This window comes from Lytechinus variegatus, chromosome 11 (genome assembly GCF_018143015.1).
Source record: "Lytechinus variegatus isolate NC3 chromosome 11, Lvar_3.0, whole genome shotgun sequence".
Classification (NCBI taxonomy): Eukaryota; Metazoa; Echinodermata; class Echinoidea; order Temnopleuroida; family Toxopneustidae; genus Lytechinus; species Lytechinus variegatus.
Window position 1 is genome coordinate 6,339,487 of NC_054750.1, and position 23,241 is coordinate 6,362,727.

At 35.5% G+C, this 23,241-nt stretch overlaps 1 protein-coding gene across 1 annotated transcript in view; it reads right to left on the bottom strand.

Moving 5' to 3' along the window:
- Window positions 1-22,187, bottom strand: part of LOC121423607 — a 78,377-nt gene extending 56,190 nt beyond the window's left edge. Inside the window, exons 1-20 of the mRNA XM_041618990.1 lie at window positions 21,963-22,187; window positions 20,881-21,090; window positions 19,281-19,481; window positions 17,802-17,954; window positions 16,884-17,021; window positions 15,389-15,595; window positions 14,726-14,926; window positions 13,836-13,994; window positions 12,789-12,926; window positions 12,138-12,347; window positions 10,896-11,084; window positions 9,653-9,808; window positions 6,657-6,794; window positions 6,126-6,332; window positions 5,069-5,266; window positions 4,164-4,319; window positions 3,744-3,881; window positions 2,729-2,941; window positions 1,532-1,735; window positions 774-929 (exon numbers count right to left, since the gene is read on the bottom strand). Of these exons, the coding sequence (XP_041474924.1) occupies window positions 774-929; window positions 1,532-1,735; window positions 2,729-2,941; window positions 3,744-3,881; window positions 4,164-4,319; window positions 5,069-5,266; window positions 6,126-6,332; window positions 6,657-6,794; window positions 9,653-9,808; window positions 10,896-11,084; window positions 12,138-12,347; window positions 12,789-12,926; window positions 13,836-13,994; window positions 14,726-14,926; window positions 15,389-15,595; window positions 16,884-17,021; window positions 17,802-17,954; window positions 19,281-19,481; window positions 20,881-21,090; window positions 21,963-22,026 (3,436 nt within the window). The 5' untranslated portion in view covers window positions 22,027-22,187. The remainder of the gene's footprint in view (window positions 1-773; window positions 930-1,531; window positions 1,736-2,728; window positions 2,942-3,743; window positions 3,882-4,163; window positions 4,320-5,068; window positions 5,267-6,125; window positions 6,333-6,656; window positions 6,795-9,652; window positions 9,809-10,895; window positions 11,085-12,137; window positions 12,348-12,788; window positions 12,927-13,835; window positions 13,995-14,725; window positions 14,927-15,388; window positions 15,596-16,883; window positions 17,022-17,801; window positions 17,955-19,280; window positions 19,482-20,880; window positions 21,091-21,962) is intronic.
- Between the last annotated feature and the right edge of the window lie 1,054 nt (window positions 22,188-23,241).

Genomic DNA, 23,241 nt, shown 5'->3' on the forward strand with positions numbered 1-23,241 from the left:
CTTTAGCAGCTGGAGCTACAGCCGGGGTAATATATAGTGCGCCACTGAATAGGCAACTAGATAGATCGGCGCCTCATAAATGCTATATATTACTATTCTTATTAATTAATCAAATTTAAATTATAAACAAGGGTCTTCACCGTACAGGTTCTGTTTTTAGCCCACATATCAACCTGATCAGGTGCTCAAGGATCTCCTATATAACCATGGGTAAGCCAGTCTTCTGATTCGGGTGCTCGCCGCTTTGTGAGGAATGATTTCCTGCCGATACCCATTTACCTCACCTGAGTCAAGTGCAGCACATTGTGGGTCAAATTCTTGTGGAAGGAAACTATGCCATGGCTGGGATTCGAACCCACAACCATCTATCATATTCTTGGGACTAATCCACTGGGCCGCGATACTCCCCAGATGTTGTACTTGGTGAATTCTGACAATGAGCAAGGTCTATTCCAATAGGTAATAATAGATTAAGTTTGGCTAGCATGCATTTAACAAATGCACATACGTGCAATAACCATGCTGCGCACAGATGGATACATACGTCACACATTATTTCACTTAGACCTTCTGATGTCACAATGGTTACTAATCAGTATTTTGCTTTAATTTGGCTTGATAAAGTGCAAAAATTAGAAGTATTCTGCTTAACCAAGTAAAAAAGTATCTTCTTATATTGGACTAAACTGAATCAGATTTTGAGCTACCGGGTAAGCAAAATAATTTTTTCAACTGAATACTGGCCCTGAGGTATCTTCTTATATTGGACTTACTGAATTCTGAATCTGAGCCTGGTTCATCAAGCTGGTAGGTAATCCTGTAACCTATCACATCACAACTTGTTGAAGACACCGTCCAAGTCACCTCAAGACCATACATAATCCCTGTGGCTGTTAGATCCTCAACGTTTGCATCAGACCAGTCGAACTCTGAAAGAGAAACAGCGATCGATTACTGGATAGGATATGGAAAAGCTTTGGATTTTTAAGGGTTGTTGAAGACTGTCCTGTACCTGATGAACAAACTGGACGAACTGAGGCCCGTTTCATAAAACAAATTTGCAATAACAGTTTAAAGCTACTAAAATCCTGCTCCTGATAATAAACTTGTTTTAGAAATTGTGCATTTGTTATCCCAACAAGCCTTCATGAAACAGGACTCTGAACTGAATAAAACTGAATTAAATTTGATTGAACTGAACTGAATTCAATTTAGATGAATTGAATAATTTTCAAATGAATTGAATTGTAATTCATCAAATTGAATGAAATTGAACTGAAAAAAAATTAATTCAATTCAAATTAATACAAGTGAGCTGAACTAATTAGAATGAATTGAATTTCACTGTAATGTAGTTACTGGATTGAAATGAAATTAATTAAACGAACTAAACTGAATAAAAATGAAATAAACTGAACTGAAAAGAATTTACCTGAGATCATTTGAAAATTAATTACACTGTATATGCACTAAAAACACAATGTGTCTGTCAGCCTTGATACAGATGATTAGAAATGTTCACAACTCTCACCTCTTGCTGCTATCTCACATACATAACCACGAACAAGAGCGTCGCAGACTAGGTCAACGACCTCACCAGACGGCTGGAGAGCAGCGCAGTCATGGGTCATGATACTAGGGTAATCAGGAGCCCAGAGGGACTCCTGGAAAGTAGTTGACTCCTGGCAGGTATCAAGCCATTGCCATGTTCCTTCTACTGACTGATCAGAGTAACCTGGTGATGAAATCATGACAAGATGGACTTAGAGTTGTCAAGGACCTGGGTTACATCTAACTATGCCAAGGTAGGACTCAGACCCATTTTTGACAACCCCTGCTAAATCTTTAGCTTTTGACATGTTTACATCTAATTTTTCCCCGACCTAAGATAGGTCCTGCGGAGCGTTTCATCAAAATTTTATTCTGACAAGTTGACAAATCTGATATCTTCCCTTGATTCTGATTGGCTGAGAACCACACTGTTACTATGGTAATTCTCAGACAAAATGGGACTTTTCGGATAACACGTACGTCTGACAAGTTCTTTCGTGAAATGCTCTCCAGGGCCATCCGCGGGTATGCGATATTCTAGATGCAACATGGGTTTAAGTCATCTGAAAAGCATTGATGGAAATCCTTTGACTATGAGATTTGCCTTGTCTAGGTTCTGTCTTGCAATCCAATCTATGGAAAGCCATCAATGTTATAATTCTCAATTTGGGGGAGCGTTTCATCCATATTTTCGTCTGACAAGTTATCAGATCTGACAACTTTCCTTGAATATGATTGGCTGAGAACTGTTACTTTAATAACGGTTGGATAAAATGTCAGTCAAGTCCTTTAATGAAACGCTCCCTATGTGATGTATGCCCTGTATATTTGTAAGAAAAACAGAGCAACCTGACTGGACAAAAAAATGACAAACTGGTGGTCGTATTGAACAGGTTATTTTTAGATCCTCCAAAAAAATATCAAATCATAGACAAACAAATAACATGATCTTATTAAAGACTGGTCACTAAAGTAGGTTTGTAGCATTAAAGAAATGGGAAAGACTAGTACTTGACAATTTTATGACAATATATTTGTACCATTTCAAGGGAATTTTACTTCAATGGAAAGAAATGATTGAAATGAGGTAGGCAATGATTGGATTATTCCTGATGCAATAAACAATTTCACTATTTCATACTGTCAGAGTTGAAAAGACAATATTTTGATATCTCACCGATCCACCAGCTGGCGTTAGCACTCATCTCCGCCGTCCTGTTCATGACAAAGTCAAGCTCTTCCTGGTCGTTGATGACCAGGAGATCAGAGTAGTCGACATCAAAAATGCAACCCTGTCTACTGTAATGCCACCAGGTACCAACGTCATCAACGATGAATCGATAGCATCCCCCGTTAGGGCCCTCTTCATAGTTAGTGGGGCAAGATGAAGCTAATTAGGGTATTTGAAAAGTGATGTGAAGTATTAAAATTTGGACATTGAGATGCTTTGTGTGGAAAAAAAAGGAAAAACAATTGAAAAGGTAAAACAAAAGTAGGATTCTAATTATTGTCCATGTCAAAGTCATTGGAATCACCTTCATCTATCAGTTGTCATTATCAGCATTAACAATCAACAAGATAATCATCATTATCATCATCAAAAACATCATCATCATCATCATTCACCATCATCATCATCATCATTTACCATCATCATCATCATGACCATTATCAACATTAGTCACCATCATCACCATCATCGTCATCATCATTATATACCATCATCATCATCATCATGACCATAATCACATTAGTCACCATCATTATCATCATCATTAACAACAACATCATCATTATCATCATCATCATCATCATTTACCATCAACATCATCATTATCATCATCATCATCAATAACATCATCATCATCATCATTTACCATCATCATCATCATCAACATGACCATTATCAACATTAGTCACCATCATCATCATCGTCGTCATCATCATCATCATCATCATCATCATGACCATTATCAACATTAGTCACCATCATCATCATCATCATATACCATCATCATCATCACCATTACCATCAACATCATCATCATCATCATCATCATATACCACCACCATCATTATCATCATCATCATCATCATCACCATTACCATCACCACCATCATCATTATCGTCATCATTACCACCACCATCATCATCGTCATCATCATCATCATCATGTTTCAGTTAGATTCACCTGTAGAAGCATTGATGGGTGGTGTTTCCTGGAGCTCCATCTCTTTACTTGTGCTCACTGCTACAGTCAAAGAGTATGAGGTGCCAAGTGGTAAAGCTTTAACGGCACCACTGGTAGATTCTCCACCATTGACATACACTACAAAAACAAAGATATAACCATGACTTTGTAAAATCTTGTATGGTCAAGGAATGTCAATTTCACAGAACATCATAAGACATTCCACAATCTGGTCGAAGAAGAGTAAATCAATGATGACTCATGTTTTTCTTTTAGGAAGGTCAAAATAATCATTTAACAAAAATGTATCATGGATAAAGGCTTTTTTAAAGGATGTCTGCTCTAGGCTTGTTATTAGATCTACAAACAAATCAAAGTAATTGTCATAGAATATTGATATTTTTAAAAACATACATTTACCTGATTTCCTTTCTCCTGTACCATCAGATAACTGATAGTAGATCACATAGCCGATAGCATCACAATTATTCTCTGGAAGAACCCATCTGACATTGATGTAGTTAGAGTATTCTTCCACTGTTACATTTTGAACCATGATTGCATCAGCATCGAAGCCTAGGAGTGATGCAAAGAATGTACAGCAAAGTGGTTATAGATAAATGAACGTCATTGCAGTAAATCCTGATTCAACAAGAAAATTTGTAAAACCAAGTCTAATTGTCACTATATCATCGTGGAACTAGACCTGATACAATTAGATAAACTGAACTTTGTGAAATTATGAAATCTAAGCTGGAAAGACATCACACTTTAAATCGCTAACACAAATAAGCTATAAGCAATGACAATACACTGTCCCATATGTGCTTATTATAAGCACAAATTGTGTAACAGTGTTTTATCATCGTTTGAATAAAGACCACACATTTTGCTCGAATCCCATGCTTATTTTGCTAATTTCTCAGTAATTACATAATTTCTTCGAGAATCCTTTGGCACACATATTTCTATTCATACAAACAATCACTGGTCATTTAATTGGATTCTCAATCACTTTCCACAACTGGTATTTACATTCAACTACTGTATATACAAGACGGTCTGATATAAAAGACAAGAGTTAAGAGACTTGCGATGTTCTATCAATATCGATCATTCTTTAAATAAAATAGAGATCACTGGGCAATAATGCAAGCTTTTTTCACTAACAAGCTGTTTCATTCATTTTTTTCAGTTTGCACATGTGCATTAAGAGTACAGGTTGCACAATCCTTTTAAAAATGATCAGGTTCTGTTCAGCTTGATTCCACCATAGTTTACATAAATGAATTCATAGATTATTAAGATTAAATTAAGATTATTACCTTTAGGAAGGAGTTCACAGAGGTAGCTAAGCCTGGTCTCACAGGGGAAATCAACCACACTGCCATCGGGCTGGAGGGCAGCACAACGGGACCGTGCACCGGTGGGATAGGTAGGTGCCCATAGTCCTGCCTGCCAAGGGGTCGGGGTGCTGCAATCTACCCATTCCCAGGATCCAGGTGATGATAGATCAGACAGACCTTGAACAAGGTAAGAAAAGATAAAAATATACATTATTAATAAATAAATAAATATATAAATATATCACTATTATATACTGTAAAAATAGACTAATTTGACATTCTTATTTGCCAACGTTTATGAAAATCACCACCAATGTTCCTAAACTTAAGATTGAAACAGACCTATGTGGTTTGGGTACTGATTTTAGGGCAAATTCTAACGGGCGGGAGGGAGGGGGTGGCCTCAAGTAAGCCTAACGACAAATAATAAATGCACTAGCATAACAATGCAGCTTGCTCACTGCATAACCCAATAACCAATTGAAAGTGATTTTATTCTTCTTCATAAGACTCCAGATATAGCCGTCATAAGCACTCTGAAGTCGCGATTCATTTGTACCCATGCCTCGTTGCTTCATAAAGTCTTTTGATGAATCAATCAATTCACTCTCTGGTCTGAGAAGCTTAAGGTCATAACTCAGGGATTCAGTCGATTTAGTTATGCTAAGCCCCCAAAACAGGTAATTCTGCTAAATTTTAATCTTTATTAAGACCACAGAACTTTTTTCCAACTAGGGAGAAATTCAAGTTAAAAGAGGTGAATAATGGATGCTTTGAACACTCTAGAAAATAGAAAAATACAACTTGTAGAAAGCAGACATATGCAGGGTATATCACCCATATCAAGACATATATCATGTGACTTGTACCATTAATCTTGCAAAGTCCTGGACACAGAAATAAAACTTGTACAGAATCATGCACATCTTAATCCATTGCAAACTGAAGTGGATTGGTGCCTATACAAAGCCTATGGGAAGTACAAGATTCAGTATAAAACAGGTTAAAATCGGCATCCACGCCCATGAATAATTACCAATCCACCACGTCATATCAGGGTCCACCTCAGCACTTCGATTGAGAAGGTAGTTGAGTTCCTCCTCATCGTTGATGATCACGTAGTCAGAATCGTCCACATTGTCGCAGGTCTGCCTGCCTCTCATCCATCGTGTTCCATCGTCAAGGATCCTGAAACGGTAGCAGTGACCGTTCGGTCCCTCTTCATAGTTATCAGGGCAAGGCGCTGTTTACAAGGAATAACATCAATGAGTATTACTCAGTAATACTTTACAAATTAAACAAAATTTGATTTTCCAGGTATTTTTTATTCCCTTCCTTATTTAGTTAACATATTTGGACATTATGAACATTGCTATCATGTTCATCCTTTAATGTATATCTAGTTTAATCCAGTCTTTTATTCGCATGTAAGTGAGGATTCCAACAAGCCATTTATGTCCTTTTTACAATTCTCCCACCTAAGATATTTGTATTACTTCCCTTGTTTGGCTGTCTAAGATTCCTAGAAAGACGCAGCTCTGACTTTTTGACAAGGTGTTTAACTTACGTGTGGTAACTTGCTCTGGACCTACAGGAGTCAACAGTACATTTGTGTTGAGAAGAGCCGCTACAGAGACATTGTATGTTCTATTCGGGTACAAGCCAGTAACGGTTGTAGATGTAGAGTCTTCTCCATACTGAAAAGCTTTTCATTTAAATGAAAAAAAAGAGAGAAAGGGGTGCAAATTTATCAAAAGGATTAAAGTCATATTGACTCGAATTCACAAAGGTGGTTTTGAAAACCCACGTTTGAGTCCATGGTTTATGCAGATTTCCAGAATGAATTACGCTTATTTTACTGCGTATATTAAAAAAGGTCCAATGCTGATGCGCGTTTTTGTCACAGTGCTCCAAATTGACTCCTGTTGCTGTGGTTATCCATGCTATTTTATTCATGAGTCCACTGTTTTGATACAGTGGACTCATGACGAAAAACTTCCATTTGAGAACACTATACCCCAGTTCCCTTCTCATCAATTCTCTTCTCCAGCCGTAACTGCCTCAAGAAAGCAATTTAAGTATCAAAACACCTGTTTCTTGACGTTGGTCCGAAGATAAAACAACAGCCCGGCATATACAGTAACAGCAGGGGGCCACACACGATGGGATGCATGCGCAGTGCTGAGTGCTGTCCCTGTAAGCATGCCGTCATTTTTATTCGCTTACTTTCCTTATTCCGAGGTTGATTTTCTTCGTTCGAAATTGAAAATGGACTAACATTGGGTTACTTAATACAATATGCCTTTGAAAACGTGATTAAATATGGAATACAATAATTTCATTCCGAAGGTCCTACTACAGGCAGAGAAGTCTTACGTAACAGCGCAGCTGTTGTTTATCTTTTCGTCCTTTGCTCAACCCTCATATACTGGCTTGTGGGGGTGAAATTGAGACAGTGGGGATTACCCCTGGATTACTTGGCCAAGCACGGTTGATAAGGGCTTGGAAATGAGTTTTAGGAGATCCAAATGGAAATTGGGGTACAACACCGCAGTTCGCAATCCGAACTGCGGTATTGTTTCAAAGGGAAGTTTGACGTAATGATGAATAAAATAGCATATCTAGCAATGGTAACAGGAGTCAATTTGGCGCACTGTGACAAAAGCGCGCATCAGCATTGGACATTTTTTATTAACACGCCCGATACTTGCTAAATTACGCGTAATTTATACAGGAAATCTGCATAAACCATGGATTCAACCATGGGTTTTTAAAACTACCTTTGTGAATTAGGGCCATTAAGTATTTTTTAAAAAATAATGTAAGGAATGTAAAGTTGCAAACAAAAGCAACATTAAAATTTCATTTTGTTTGAAGACTAATATTGCCCTTCTTTTAGGAATCTTTGAGGTAAAAATGTGACATATATCTTTCCCTGAACCTGCTCAAAATAGCTTAAACTCTGCCACATTATCTTTACCTGAAAAAAAACCTACTTAATCAAATGAAGTATTCAATCAATAATACTATCTGTTAATAGAATAGAAATAAAAGGCATATTTGCTAGATCTTTTAAAGGACAAGTCCATCCCAACATCTCAACATAACACTGAAAATTTCATCAAAATCGGATGTAAAATAAGAAAGTTATGACATTTTAAAATTTTGCTTCATTTCACAAAACAGTTATATGCACATCTCGGTCGGTATGCAAATGAGGGAACTGATGACATCACTCACTCACTATTTCTTTTGTATTTTATTACATGAAATATGAAATATTTTTATTTTCTCGTCATTGTCAGGTGAAATGAAGTTTCATTCCTCCCTGAACAAGTGGAATTCCATTATTTTAACATTTTGTGCTTCAGGCAAGGTCCTAATTATCAAATTTGTAAAAATGGAAATATTGTATAATTCAAACAATAAAAAAAAAAATAGTGAGTGAGTGACATCATCGACTCTCTCATTTGGATGTAACTGGCTCGTTCATAAGCGAAACTTTGAAATGTCATAACTTTCTTATTTTACATCCAATTTTGATGAAATTTTCATCAAAGTGCTTTTCTGATTTTTCTCTTCTCAAATCAACATTTTTCTGAGGTGGAATTGACCTTTAAGGATATTTAGCTTTGTATATTATACATCTAGAGTATTAAATATTTTGGATGAATATAGTATTCAATTGTCATTTATCAATCCTTACAATAATGACAATAATATTAATAATCCTTACAACACAAAAAAATTTTTCCCTCTCAAACCCTATCGAGGCCGGGGGGGGGGGGGCTCTAAACGAATCGCGCAATATTTTCGAAATTTTTTGACCACGCCGCTAGCTGACTTTTTACTTTCAAGTCTTGCGCAACTTTTGAGACCAACTTTGCGTCACCCGGGTACGTGGTTCGGAAATTACGCAACATTATGTAAGTGCATGTCAGACCGAAAATTGCTCAAAAACGTGATTTTGTGTACAAAGTCAATGCAAATTGTGTTTTCAACCAAAATTCATAAATGTATGATTATTTTTAGTTTTGCTGGTCCAAATGTATTTATTTTATGCTTTTTATGATCACAAAAGAGTCCCCAACAAATTTCATTAAAAAAAAAATGAAAAACAAAAAGTAAAAAAACAAAGAAATACATAAGAAATTGCAAAAAAAAAAATACATAAGAAAATGATTTGATATCGCAATTTTTCTCATGTACACAGGCTAAGAACACTACAAAGAGTTTCTATACCAAAGATTAGTACATTTGGAGCTTTATTAAGGGAGTCAGAGGAAAAAGTATGATTTTGCATACTAATTACGCATAAATTAGCATAATCACTTAATAGCGATTCGCATGAAATAAATTACTATGCAATCTTGTAGATTATGTCCCAGGCAACCAACGTGCTAATTTTCTGCGCGATCGCGCGGTCGACGGCCGAGATCTTAGGGGGGCCTGGGAGGCCCCCCTGGCCATATGAACTCCCAAAATACCCCAGCCTAGATAGGGTTAAATCATTCTCCTTTCTGAAAGACAACTAATATCACTCTCCAATAGACACAAACTTACCGGAGAATTCCCTTGACCCTTCCACGTCTTCTCTGTAAGTGACCGTGTAGGCTTCAACATCACAGTGTAATGGAGCCAGAGTCCAACTGACCTCCATGCCGTACATCAATGGAGTGGCCTTCATATCCTGAACGTTTTGATCCTCTCCTGAAAAACCTGTATTATGAAACAGTTATTATAATAATAATAATAATAATAGAGGTATATTTACCCAGGGTAGCCACTTCAGTTCCGAAAACTGTTCTCCCAGCGGGCCCTGCTGTTATTACTGCCTTCTATCTCACCCCTTGACCGATTGCTTACGTAAAATATTCAGTTTGAAATTGTAACCCTTAAATGGTATTTTGACAAGTAAATGTAAGGTCAGTTCAGTTTATTTACCACATTTGCAAAACAATTTACAGCATCGTCAAAATATGGTTGAAAAGTTACGGGTAAACATAGGAAACATGTAATGAAATATACTGTACATCTATTAAAGTGAAAGCATTTTTTTAAGGCATTTGCTTATGGAATGCTACATTTAATTTTCCTTTTTTCAATACTGAAAAAAAATGAATTTGAATGTATTAAAATCATGTCATCTGATTTTCTTTCTTTTTAATCAGATGGTTGAAGTAATCTTACTTGAAGAAGTTGGCAACAGGCAATCTGTTAATTTGTGTTGTACTTATCATCACTTAAAACTATACATGTAATTATATATCACTGATTGTATTTATTATTATCATTAATTACTATTATCTTTATAACCAATATTGAACTGAACTGAAAAATATCGAATCACTGTAAATAATCATATGAATACACATTACCGATCATTTATCATTAATGCTTGTTCACTATCAAATCTAAACATAGGTCACTTAGGTGGAAACAAAAACATATTCAATGACCAAATGTTAGCTTGTGATGTAAGGTAGTGGATAAAATTGTGCCACCACACTCACCCACCCATCCACGATTAACCAGAAGCCGGTTGACTTCTTTGACAAATTAATTACAAACAGGAAACAGAGAACTGTTTTTTTTCTTGGGGGGGGGGGCTACTACTTTTCAAAACATATTGCCCAAATGTGAAATATTGGATAAGCTTTAACATTGCAGTCAATGGGGATTTCCAGGGCTCCTTGAAGCATTTCAGAAGTGAAATCGCCTGGAGCCCCCGTTTAATTTTGCCCTAATTGGAAATCCATAAGAGAGGCTCAAATGCACAAGAACTGTAAGGTAAAAAGCATTTTACCTCTAGGATATATCTCACAGATGAAATGGTGCTTGATATCGCAACCAGTGTCTATGATCTGCCCAGAGGCGTTGAGAACAGCACAGCCATAGCTGTCAGGTCGAGGATTACCAGGTGCCCAGAGGGTATCCTGCCAAGGGTTGGGTTCTGTACAGTCAACCCAAGACCAATAGGGTGACCCAGACAGACCTGCAGGAAACGAAGATTAGTTCCTTTCATTTTGTAAACAAAAATGGAATTGCCTCTTGGTATATCATGAAGAAAAATAGTTTGGGGGATAAGATATTTAAACTTTAGATGTTGTTCAATTAGGTAAATGATGGCAATTATTTGTCTTGAAAAATGGCATTTTGGTACTGGTCTACAGGCAGATCATCAACTGGGTCTTCATACAAGACTAGCATACATAAAACTTACTGTTCCAATTTAAGGGCTTCCAGAACAAAATTAATTGTAGGCTGTGTATTCAGACAACTTTATTTTGAGTATTAAAAAAAAAGGTTGTGGAGTAGACTATAATCAGTGTGTCTGCCACAATAGTGGGAGGGTATGGATTTGAGCCATGACCGAGTCATATACAAAACTTTTCAATGTCCAACAGAACCTTCTTCCTTCTTGCCAGGTGGGTGTTTCAAAAAGCTGTTCGCAAGATACAAATGACCTAACCCACTACTGGTGACCTTTTCTTGTGCTAAATGATACATCCCTATTTAGGACACAAGAACATGTTCAAGTCTTTACATAAAAATTTCTATACATAAAAATGGAATAAGACTTAAGATAAGACAAAGTAATGTGTTCGTAGATGTTGTTGTTAACGATTCATTTTTGTTTTGTTTTTCTCTGGTTTCTGTTGTTTTGATATGTTGTTCATAGTATATACTATGTTAGGTATACTTGATGCGAGGCTTGATTGCAGGTTTTCCAGGTATGTTATGTAAAAAAAGCTACTTTATGTCAGGAAGATACAATTAATCCAATCCAATTACTGGATTACAGTATATTGTCTTTTTTCTTTCGGTTACAAAGCACTGCACACACACACACAGTACTCCATGTTTGGACCACTAAAACAATAATTCAACACCTCAGAATGATCAGCTTAGTACATGCAATCCATTGTCCTCTTAGCGAAATAGATGGGAACCAAATAAAAAGATACTTTCTTGTTATGGCTAAAAATTTTCATAAATAACATAAAATCAAATAACATTAATCTAAATTTACGAAACATCAACTCACCAATCCACCAGTCCCTATCATCTCCAGACAGCTCAGCTACACGAGTACGAAGGAAGTCCAGCTCCTCCTCGTCACTGACAATGACCAGGTCCGAATCAGTTTCTTCAGCACAGTCCTGTCGACCCCAATACCACATATAACCATATGGGGTCACAGAAAACCAGTAGCAATGACCATTGGGCCCCTCCTCGTAGTTTGCTGGGCAAGGCACTGGATATATAGAGACAGAAGTGTAAGGCCCGTATTCTGAACTTAGGTTTTAAAATATATAAGAATGATACACAAAAATGAAACAATTCAATTTTGATATTTTCTTCTTAAATTACGAACTTGGAAATATGGGGCTTCAAGTTTTTACAAAAAGATTTGGCATCAAAGCACCCTATTCAAATGAAAATGGTAATAAAACTAGAAATAATTGCATCTCATTTGTTTAACTTAATATGATACAATACAAAACAAAACAATTTCTTTGGAAATAAAACACTTCTCAGTGAAACCTTTTACATATGTTGTAACATTTCGCATTGATCACGCATTTTAAGGATTTCAAGGCTGAACAGCCTAATTGAAATAGTGTAACTGTGAATTTGAGTTTTCATGCTTATATTCAAAGAACAGTGTTTGAAAAAAGTAATATAGTATTCATACTTGTTGAGCCCTCTACAGCTGGAGATTCACCAAGTTCATAATCCTTATTGATGTAGACAGCTACAGTGACGTTGTATGTTGTATTGGCTCGTAGATCTTGTATGATGGTATGTGTGATGTCACCTCCTGATACATACACTATAGCCCACGAAAGAAAAATATTAAGAATGGGAGAATGACACACACAGGTAGGGATACTGAGATAACGAGAATTCACAAAGGTGGTTTTGAAAACCATTTGTTAAACCCATGGTTAATGCAGATTTCCTGTATAAATAATGCTTATAAAATACCGTGTATAATAAAAAAAATGTCCAATGCTGATGCACGCTTAATCAATGAGTCCACTGTTCAAAACAGTGTACTCGTGAATACTGCATACTGAATCAGTAAAAACAGACCGACCCCCCCCCCAAAAAAAATGAGAGAAGAAAGTGAGAGAACACCTCATAACATCAAAAAGTGTAATTTTAAACTAATAAGTCACATGCTTTATGGGCCATGTATTTAATTCTAGGGTTGTGGTTAAAGCTAAGTTCTAATTCTTGTATAGAAACCTAATTTCAATTGCAAATGGTTGGAATTAAGCAACCCCTGTTTATCATATAAGCCTAATACCTTGGTCACATTTGCTCTACGGTGGCTGTACGGCGAGTCGAAAATAGCCGTTTTATTAATTTTAATTAAAACCACCTATATCATATATATGTAGTTCGACAAATACTGTTAAAACTGCTGTTTTCCACTCGCCATACGGCCGCCATGGAGCAAATGTGACCAAAGTATAAATGCTTATCTAAATCAACAGTTTCATCAAAATAATTCAGGCTAGCTTGAAATAATATTCATTTCATTACCACATGCTCATCCTGTGTAGCTAACAAAGGAAACAACATGTGGGACCACACTATATTTTATCGATGGGCATTTTTTCAGTTAGTTTTCTGATCTTCAATTGCTCATTACTCTGCAATTGTACGTTTTCCTGAAAATCGTTGGCAGATTTCATTTCCATATACATATATTAAAGGTTAAAAGAAGACTCACTAAATTTTCTTTCATCCATGCTGTCTTCCATAGAATAATAGATACGGTATCCCACCACACTGCAACCATACTGAGGTACAGACCATGTGACTTCGAGGCTGGTAGTGGAAGATCCAGAGATCATAAGATCGTCCACCAACACTGTATCCTCATCAAACTCTGATAATAATAAAAATTAACAATAATAATAATATACTGATTTATATAGCCCCAAAACCATGTGCATGTGTTTCTTCTGCACTGTAAGCACTGCAAATGCTTGGAAACAAAATAAAAAGGAAAGGAAAAATAGATTTTTAGAAATTAACAAAAAGATGGGTATTTAGTCTAATCTTAAGTGCTCTACTGATGATGACCATTGGAGAAGTTCTAAATGGCAAGTACTTACACGATTTGGGGGCTGCGCAGGTGATTGCTCAATCTCCAAAGTAATCTTGGTGGGGGTTTGAAGAATCAAAGTACATTAGAACTGAGTAGATAATGTTGATTTGTCTATGGACTTTGCTTTGTAAAAATTCAGAAATATAACCGGGGCTTGGATATCAAAAGGGGCCTGTTTCATAAAGCAATTATGATGACTTTGCCATAATGGTAACTACAACTGCTCAGCCTGGTTAGCATGGTATTTATTTATTTATTTATTAAAATATCTTCATACAGGATAGCAGGCTCAGATTAACTATTTTTCAGCCTGGTCCTGTTAACATAAAAATAACAATATATACATATATATTTATGATAAGTATGACACTTTCATGGCATGCCAAGTATTATGTTAACTTGAACTAGAACAACTTTAGAGTTAGTGCTCAACCAAACATATTATCTTGTAGTAAAGGATGTCCTCAACAAGAAGTATTCTGAACACATTCCAAGAACTTCACTATTACCTTTTGGAGATATCTCACAGATTGTGTTAAGGCGTAGATCGCAACCACCATCTTGAATGGTTCCATTTGGATGCAAGATGGCACAATCTTGGAAATTTTCAGAAGTGGGATAGCCGGGTCCCCATAGATTATCCTGCCAGTTGTTTGACTCCGTACAATCCACCCATCGCCAATCACCTTCGGAGGTCAGGTCAGATAATCCTGAATATAAAAAACAAAACAGTGAAAGTGGAGGAGTGTGCCACTGACAGATTTCAATGGGACTTTTGGTTGTAGGGCAGTGTCTGAGCTTCCGAAAATCGAGAATTCCTCGATGAAAGATCTTGGAAGTTAATTAAAATTTAAACTGTGATGATTTTATGTAACTTTAATTTTTTGTTACTCTGCAAAAAAAAAGGAGCAAGGAGAGTATTTCTGTTGTAATTCTACAAAATGCCTATAAAACCTTATGTATCAACAAATGCAGAAAAAACAAGACCTACTATATTTATGTCAAATTCACATTCCATATTATGGTATTGGCAACAAGTACCTGGTATGCCTAAAGACCACCCATGTATCTAAATGAAGTAGATGTATATAAATATTACTTGGGAATGTTACCTATACCATTATATTGAATGTGACCTTCTGTTTCATTTCATGAATATCGAAGCTCTTTACCAATCCACCATTTTCCATCTGGATCTATCTCAGCGGTCCTGTTCATGATAAAGTTCCATTCTTCTTCGTTATTGATGATGACAAGGTCACCATCCTCTGTGTCATCACATGACCTCCTCCCTGCCGTCCACCACTCTCCATTGGTCGGAACTCTGAAATGATAACATCTTCCACCAGGGCTTTCCTCAAAATCAACAGGGCAAGAACCTGTGAAGTGTGATATATAAGAATTGACAAATGCAGTATAGGCCTACTTGTTTGGTAAACTTTGATATTTCCAACCAAATGAAATGAATATCATTTTAGATCCCCTAAAAAGCTGCCTTGGCTTGGTTTTTTCTGACCTAAAAATTATCACCGTCAATCTGCATGCAGCATGTTCTGATTTTCTTTCAACTTGATTGATATTCAACTTTTCAAGTGATTTTTTTTTTTTTTGGGGGGGGTGGCTTTTGAAACTTTTTTAAATATCAAGCCAGCATTCCTCTTTCAAAATCATTCCCTGACCCCCGACCGAGACCATTGTCATTGCCTCCCCTTCACTCTTTATTACATCTACTTCCCAAAAACTTTCATCAAATCAGGTAACGAGTTAACGCACATGCGCAATGCACATTCGTGAACTTGTCTTGCCATACGATACTGACTTCGGTCCCACTCGTTCAATTCTACGTCCGTTCAAAATATTTAAAATAATTATCATACAATACTCGGCATTTTACAGGAAATTATTAGTCATCATGCACTCTCTGAATCAAATTTAGGATACTGTGTGCCTACTGTATAAAATAATGAAGGATTACCAAGTGAGTTGACTTTAAACCGAGAAAGAGCACAGCGGTCATTTGAACGCCAGTCGTCAGACTTCCGAATTTCGTGGATCATGCCGGTCTATGGAATGCCACATGCATACTATATATTTTCATGTTTTCATAATTTTTTCCGTATTTTCATTTAAAAAATATGAAATATTTATTCAAAATATAAAATATTATTCAAAGTAACCATGTATATTCAGAATAATACAGGCAGTTTAATGACATTTGTTATCAACAAATATTGAAGATAAATTAACTGAACGGATGGACTTGGCAAGGAAAGCAAAGCTTGTATTAAAGGCAAGTCCCTAAACTTAGCGTCAATGGCATTATCAAAAGTCTATACAATAATGGAGACGGACGGAGACGAGTTTGAAACAAGTAATCTATACAAAATAACAAAATAAAGCAAATGTTATTCCAATCAAATGGAATAACCGAAATAAGGCAAATGACATTTGGGGCCCTCAAGGGGGGGGGGTAGGGCGAGTACTTTTTCTTTCAGTGGAATTACAGGGGTAATGCATGCGGAGTTCTAGGACTTCTATCTTGGTGCTTTTTCCCTTATATCTCTCTCTTCCCTTTTATTCCATTTTCTTATCACTACTTGATAGAAAGGGCAGTTACCTTCCTGCCCCTGGAGCGCCACCCTATGACTACCTATCTCATTTACCTACCTGTTGAGGCAGTTACTGGGCCAATCATGTCCAGTTCACCATTCAAAATGGTCCAGGTATTTAAAGTAAAAGAATAATCTGTCTTGACACGGTCCAAAGATATCAATAATTCGTTGGTATTACCTCCGTACACCGTCTCTGCGCAAATAAATAATGCATTATGATTTAGTCCAATATTAATCAATAACAATCATAATGTAAATAATGCGGAGGTCAATGTTTAAAAACATAAAATTGAATTAAGTTATGGATTTAAAATTAATTTTACTTTTAATCATTCTTCATTCAAAGGACGAAATGTATACAACATCACATTCCTTATCATGATTACTAATCCACCGCAAGGTTTTGCAAAAGCGTATGTGATGGAAAATTGCTATTTAAATATAACAACTCTCCAAATAACTTGGACAATACATACTAGGCATAGCTGCAGAATTGATGTAGTTAAAAAACTTAATTTTCCATCAAAAGTGCATGCCCTATTCGAAATAAGGCTTGTTTCAGATATTCATAATCTTATTTTGATTAGGCCTACTGCATCACTACACCATTACCTCCACACACACAAAAAAAATCGTTACAAGCTAACATAGCCACTTTATCTTTATCACTATCAACCGAACCAACCAACCAACCAACAACCATGATGTAGTCACCTCAACAAGAACAACACCAGCGATGCATGCAGTTTGGAAGAAGAAGAATGGTGATAATGTCGATGATGCATGCATGAAGAAGAAGAATGATGATAATAATGATGATGACAATAGTAATACTAATAACAACAACAACAACAATAATAATAATATTTATAACAATGTAATAGATTAACCAGATCGCCCAGAAAAAAAATCTTGAGTAAAAATAAACTACATAAACAAAGTCTACAAAATTCACGAATGTAGCAACTTTCACCTTGAGTAGTCCCCATCTGTCCATCGGTAATTTTTACTCTATATCCAAAAACATCACAATTGAATGGAGAGACATCCCACTTCAGGGAGACTGTGAGAGTGGATGTTGTTTCGGCAGTTAGATTGGTTGGACGAGCTTCGTCTGCTGAAAAATCTGAAAGAAGAATTGATTGCATGTTTTATATTAGATTATAAAAGTTTATATTATATCATTTATGTAGCGAAATTTGTAAGTGTAGTAAAACCGTAATATTTAATTCGATATTAATTGATAGTAGTGATGATGAGGATAAAGGTTAATGTTTTCATTCTTATTTTGTTGTTACGGTTATTTTCTTATCATTATTTCAAATTTTGTCAGTATTATTATTATTATTATTGTTATTATTATTATTATTAATATTCTTATTAATTATTATCATCATCACTATTACTATTCATTATTCAGTATTGTCATTAAGTAATATCATAATCATTTACTAACAATTTTGTTTTGTAATCAATCAATATCATCATTATTGTCAGTATCATTTCCATGATTGATACAAGATTGAGCTCATTAAATCCGATGCCACATCGGTTTTCAAACCATTGGTGGTTTGCAATCCAAACTGAGCCACTGTAATCTAGCCGTAATTACACTTTGAACATTTAATTATGTTTGCGTACGTAGTTAGAATTGCATTATCATCTAATAATGTTGATTGAAAAAAGCACGGGTTACTTTATGAGACTTTGGTGACTACGGTTTGACCACGATACGTCTTTTTGTATTGATTTTGGATGCTTGATTATTCCTGAAAGTTTGATTCCATTGTTCAGTGCAAGTATACTTTTTGGAAGAGTTTTGTAAAAAAAAAATGGTGGCACACAAACATTGATAAAGGCCCATGTTACTCTATAATTAAAGGAGGAAGATATTTGGTTCGCTATTTAAGCTGGAAGGTTACACAAACTTCTAGATGATATAGAATATTCTACCATGCATCATTTGAATTATTCTGCGTTTAAATTCAAAACATATACATAACCGGTAAGCACTTTGGTGATCAAAACAGACCGCTGGTTATATTTGAAAGGAAGTAGAAAAATACGTGTCTCTATACATAATATTATAGTGGACAACATATATATATATATATATATATATATATACAGATTTTAAGAGAATGTACATCCATTCTTCGTTTTTCTTTTCTCCCATTTGCTTATCTTCCCCTTTTCTCGTCTTTTTTGGTTTCACTTTGTCTTCTTAATAAAGATGGAAGAACCCCACTCCCCGAGTCATGCCGCCCCTGTGCTCATCACTTGAAAAGAATTCGAGTCTCACGTATATTTTAAGAAAGGAAACTTAAGCAATGTTAAAGTAGTTCAAGTAATAATTCACTCAAAATATCTATTATCCATGCTTAATTTAAAAAAGATGAATAAGCACAGTGATTAATTACACAGTCGTCGATGAATAATTGAGTATATATACCTTTAGGACTGATTTCGCATAAGAAATAGTTGACAGGGATGTCACATACGACGTCATCAATCTCTCCGCTAGGCAGGAGCACTCCACAATCGTTTCTATCGTTGCCAGGGTAACCAGGGGACCACAGGGTGCGATGCCATTCTGTTGTTTCTCCACAATCAACCCATCTCCAATCTCCTTCGACTGAGCTATCATGATATCCTGTCAGAAAATGTGGGAAATACGATTTTACGATAAGAGAACAAGAGCGACGACAATGACAACGGTGACGATGACGATGATCATTATGATATTGGTTTGGTCTTATTTTACTCATTTCTTTATCAATTTCAAAATACAGGTCAGTTTTACAGAAAAACAAATCGATGACAAAGAAAACATATACAAAAACAATGGATCTACAGTTGCCTATGGGTAATATCGGTACTCTCTAAATTCCGTAGATTGAAAGTCAATCCAATCGACTGTGGTCAGGGACCAGTACAAATTTGGATCAAAAGTTTCAATCGAATAAGGATGAATTCTAATTCTTTTAGATTGAAAACCTCAATCCAACTTTGGATTGGTCCCTGATCACAATCTATGTTATTTAAATTTCAATCTAAGGAATTTAGAGAATACAAACCTAATACAATTAAAAGTTAACAAAATTGTGATGACGGTGGCACGGTGACTTTGGATCGGTCACTGATCGCAATCTATGTTATTTAAATTCCAATCTAAGGAATTTGGAGAATACAAACTTAATACAATTAAAAGTTAACAAAATTGTGACGACGCTTCCAATGAGGACACTAATAGTACAGTGATACACATAATGCAATTATGGAATGATAAAATGTGATAACAATCGTTACGAATGAGGACCATGATCATTCATTTATTCATTCATTCTCCACGTACTATCATTTTTCGACACGAATTAAAAAAAAAATTCAGTGTGTCATAAAAGAAAAAAAAATTTCTGGGCCACGTTGCATGAAATTCACTGTTATGGTAACTTTGCCATCCAATGGTAATTACCCTGAAATCCTTGATTCTCATTGGATGTTGAGCACTGTTACCATGGGAGTTACCATTGGATGGCAACGTTAATATAATGGTAACTTTTTGTGCAACGGGGCCCAGATCTGTTTACAGAAAAGGGAGTGGTTCTTATTAAAACAAAACTTGTGTTTGGAAACGTCTGTAACCCATAGGTCGATGACTATAATTACAGATCTGTTTAATGGTATGTCGTTACACTCATAAAGTATGTATAAAATTACGGTAAGAGGGTCAGTAATGTGAATTACACTAAGGCCATCTCACACCTTACGACTCGTCCACGATTCTGTACTGTAAAAACTGCACGGTGTTAAAACTGACACCAATTGGTGTTAATAGAGGACCACACCCTGAGGTGTTAAAATTACACCCTAAAGATTGAACATAACACCAAAGAGTGTAAATGTAACAACCAAAGGTGTTGTAATAACACCTATAGGTGTAAAGCTAACACCACCAATTTAACACCGGTGTAAAATAACTGGTGTGGTCCTCTATGTACACCGGTTAACACCACAGTTTTTGCTGTGTGCTTAAGATTTCTTAAACGTACCTAACCACCACGATGAGTTTGGAGCGACGGTTGATGTTAAATTGACAAACCAGTTGTACTCGGCCTCGTCGTCCAGAATGATAAGGTCAGAATTGTTTGTGCGCGAACAAAGCAAACGAGCAGTTGCCCAGTAAGACCCGGAGGACGATGACGAGTATTGGTACGAATAACAATTTCCGTTTGGACCTTCGAAGTAATTATCAGGACAATCTGAATAAAAAAGAGATTAGGATGGCCATTAGTCAGCAATTGAGATTGTATGAAATATAAAATGGAATAAAAAATAGAAGAAATTAAATAAGATATTAAAAGTGAAGATTAAGATTTCTCAGTTGAACATGTTGAATAACATATCAACATTTCACAATAAATTGTAAAAAAAAAAATAGCAAAAACCCTTGATAAAGATATACACAATAATTGTGAAAATAAGCATTTATATTTTGATGTGTGTGACTGTTACATCGTGTACATATAAATATTTTGATTGATTGATAACGAATTTATTTCATTTCATAATTTTCAACTAAAGAAAAAAAAAGGTTTCGTAGAAAACAGGTAAAGGAAGGAGAGTTGTGTTTTGAACAAAATTATACCCCTTTTGCTTTGAGGCAGAAACTAAAAGAACGATGTAAACCTGTTAGGTCTCACATAAAAAGTTAAATGACTGTATTCAGTATTTTTCCATATCTCATAATTCTAAGCCAGATTTGTTCATCATAAATTTGTTTGTATATAACAGCGCGTAACGTTTGAAAAGAATTATAACAACTGTCAAAACAAATATGGACATCGAGTGGAAATGAAATAAAGAATTTAATTCAATTGAATTGTTTGAATATCATATTTCTGATCAGCTTAACTTTGTTGTAATATATTTCATTCAAAAGTCGTACTCATTCACGTTATGAACAATGTATCTGTGTACATGTTTTTATATGATTCTTATATTATGTGTTTTGTATGCTTAAAAATGGAAAATACCTCATGTAAATAAAACAACACTATCAAATCGTTTTCATACGTTCAAAATGCCGCATTGCAACACCTGCTTATACAAATCCAACTAATTAGGTGCTTACCTCCACGAGATAAAGCAAATGTGCCGAAAAGAGCCAAGAAAATTAATTTAATAAATTTATCCATAGTTAATCATGATCCAACAAAACAAATCATCAAAACACCAACATGAATTATGTCCAAGTACTAAGATAACGACATGGATGTGCAATGCAACGGTGTATAGGGAATTGTAATATCAATTCACGTTAACGTTAATAGCAAACTAGCCTGTTTCGGGTTATTAACGAGCAAGATTTCAGCTTCAAAGCCTTAACCCTCGGACCAAAGGGCACGGAGTTCTTATACCGCACCTTACTGATAACAAATCCAATTAATACATGTGATATCTCGATTTATGACGCCTTCATCATTTGAATATATTTAGAAGTTGGCTAAGAACGCAAGATAATTTTCTTAAAGCAGATACGAACCAATAGCGCCATCTCGAGTCCTCAACTACTCATACCTGGTCAGTTTCCTGACCCATAATGCTAGTGTAGTCTAGTAATATGGACCCACTTGAATGATATGTTAATTAACTACTCAATACATTTACTCCGCAATAATTATGTTACCAAGTAGCAAAACAATTACTTTTCGTCTAAAAACATTTTAGTTTCTCTATACAAATACAATTATAGGTCAATTTATTCTCTGTAGTATTAGTAGATTTCTGAAAACGTATATTTTAAGACTATGTATTTATAACACACATTCAATGAGAGACCACACACAGTTCACTACGCCTTTAAAACGCGAATGAAGAAATGTATAATTTTAAGAGAGAGATATATATCGTTTAGAACGTATCGATACAGTTTATTTCATTATGCCTACACTCTCAAACCCTTAGCTCAATCCAAATAGTTGAAGAATTTTCATTATGAAATGAAAAAAAATCTTGCTAAGAAGACACTTTTATTTCATTGCAGAATCAACGCATTTTTACTACATCTTGTAATTCTTTAAATTGAAATTCTATCATTGGAATTATGATTGTTTGACTATTCCAATAAAAGAAAATTGATGTTGAAACTGTTTTACATGAAAACATATTATTCATTTATTACTTTCTACTATTATTTATTCCAAAAACAACGTAGAAGATTCAAAGAATATGAAGACAACTACAACTGAAAGAGTCACATCGAGAATTATAAACTAAAAAGATGGCGCTATTTCAGCATGTTCAGTCATCATACAAAGAGTCATTTATTTATAGTTTCGTTTTATGGGGAGTGTTTCATGAACATTGACAAGTTGTCAGATCTGACAACCTTCCTTGATTTCGATTGGCTG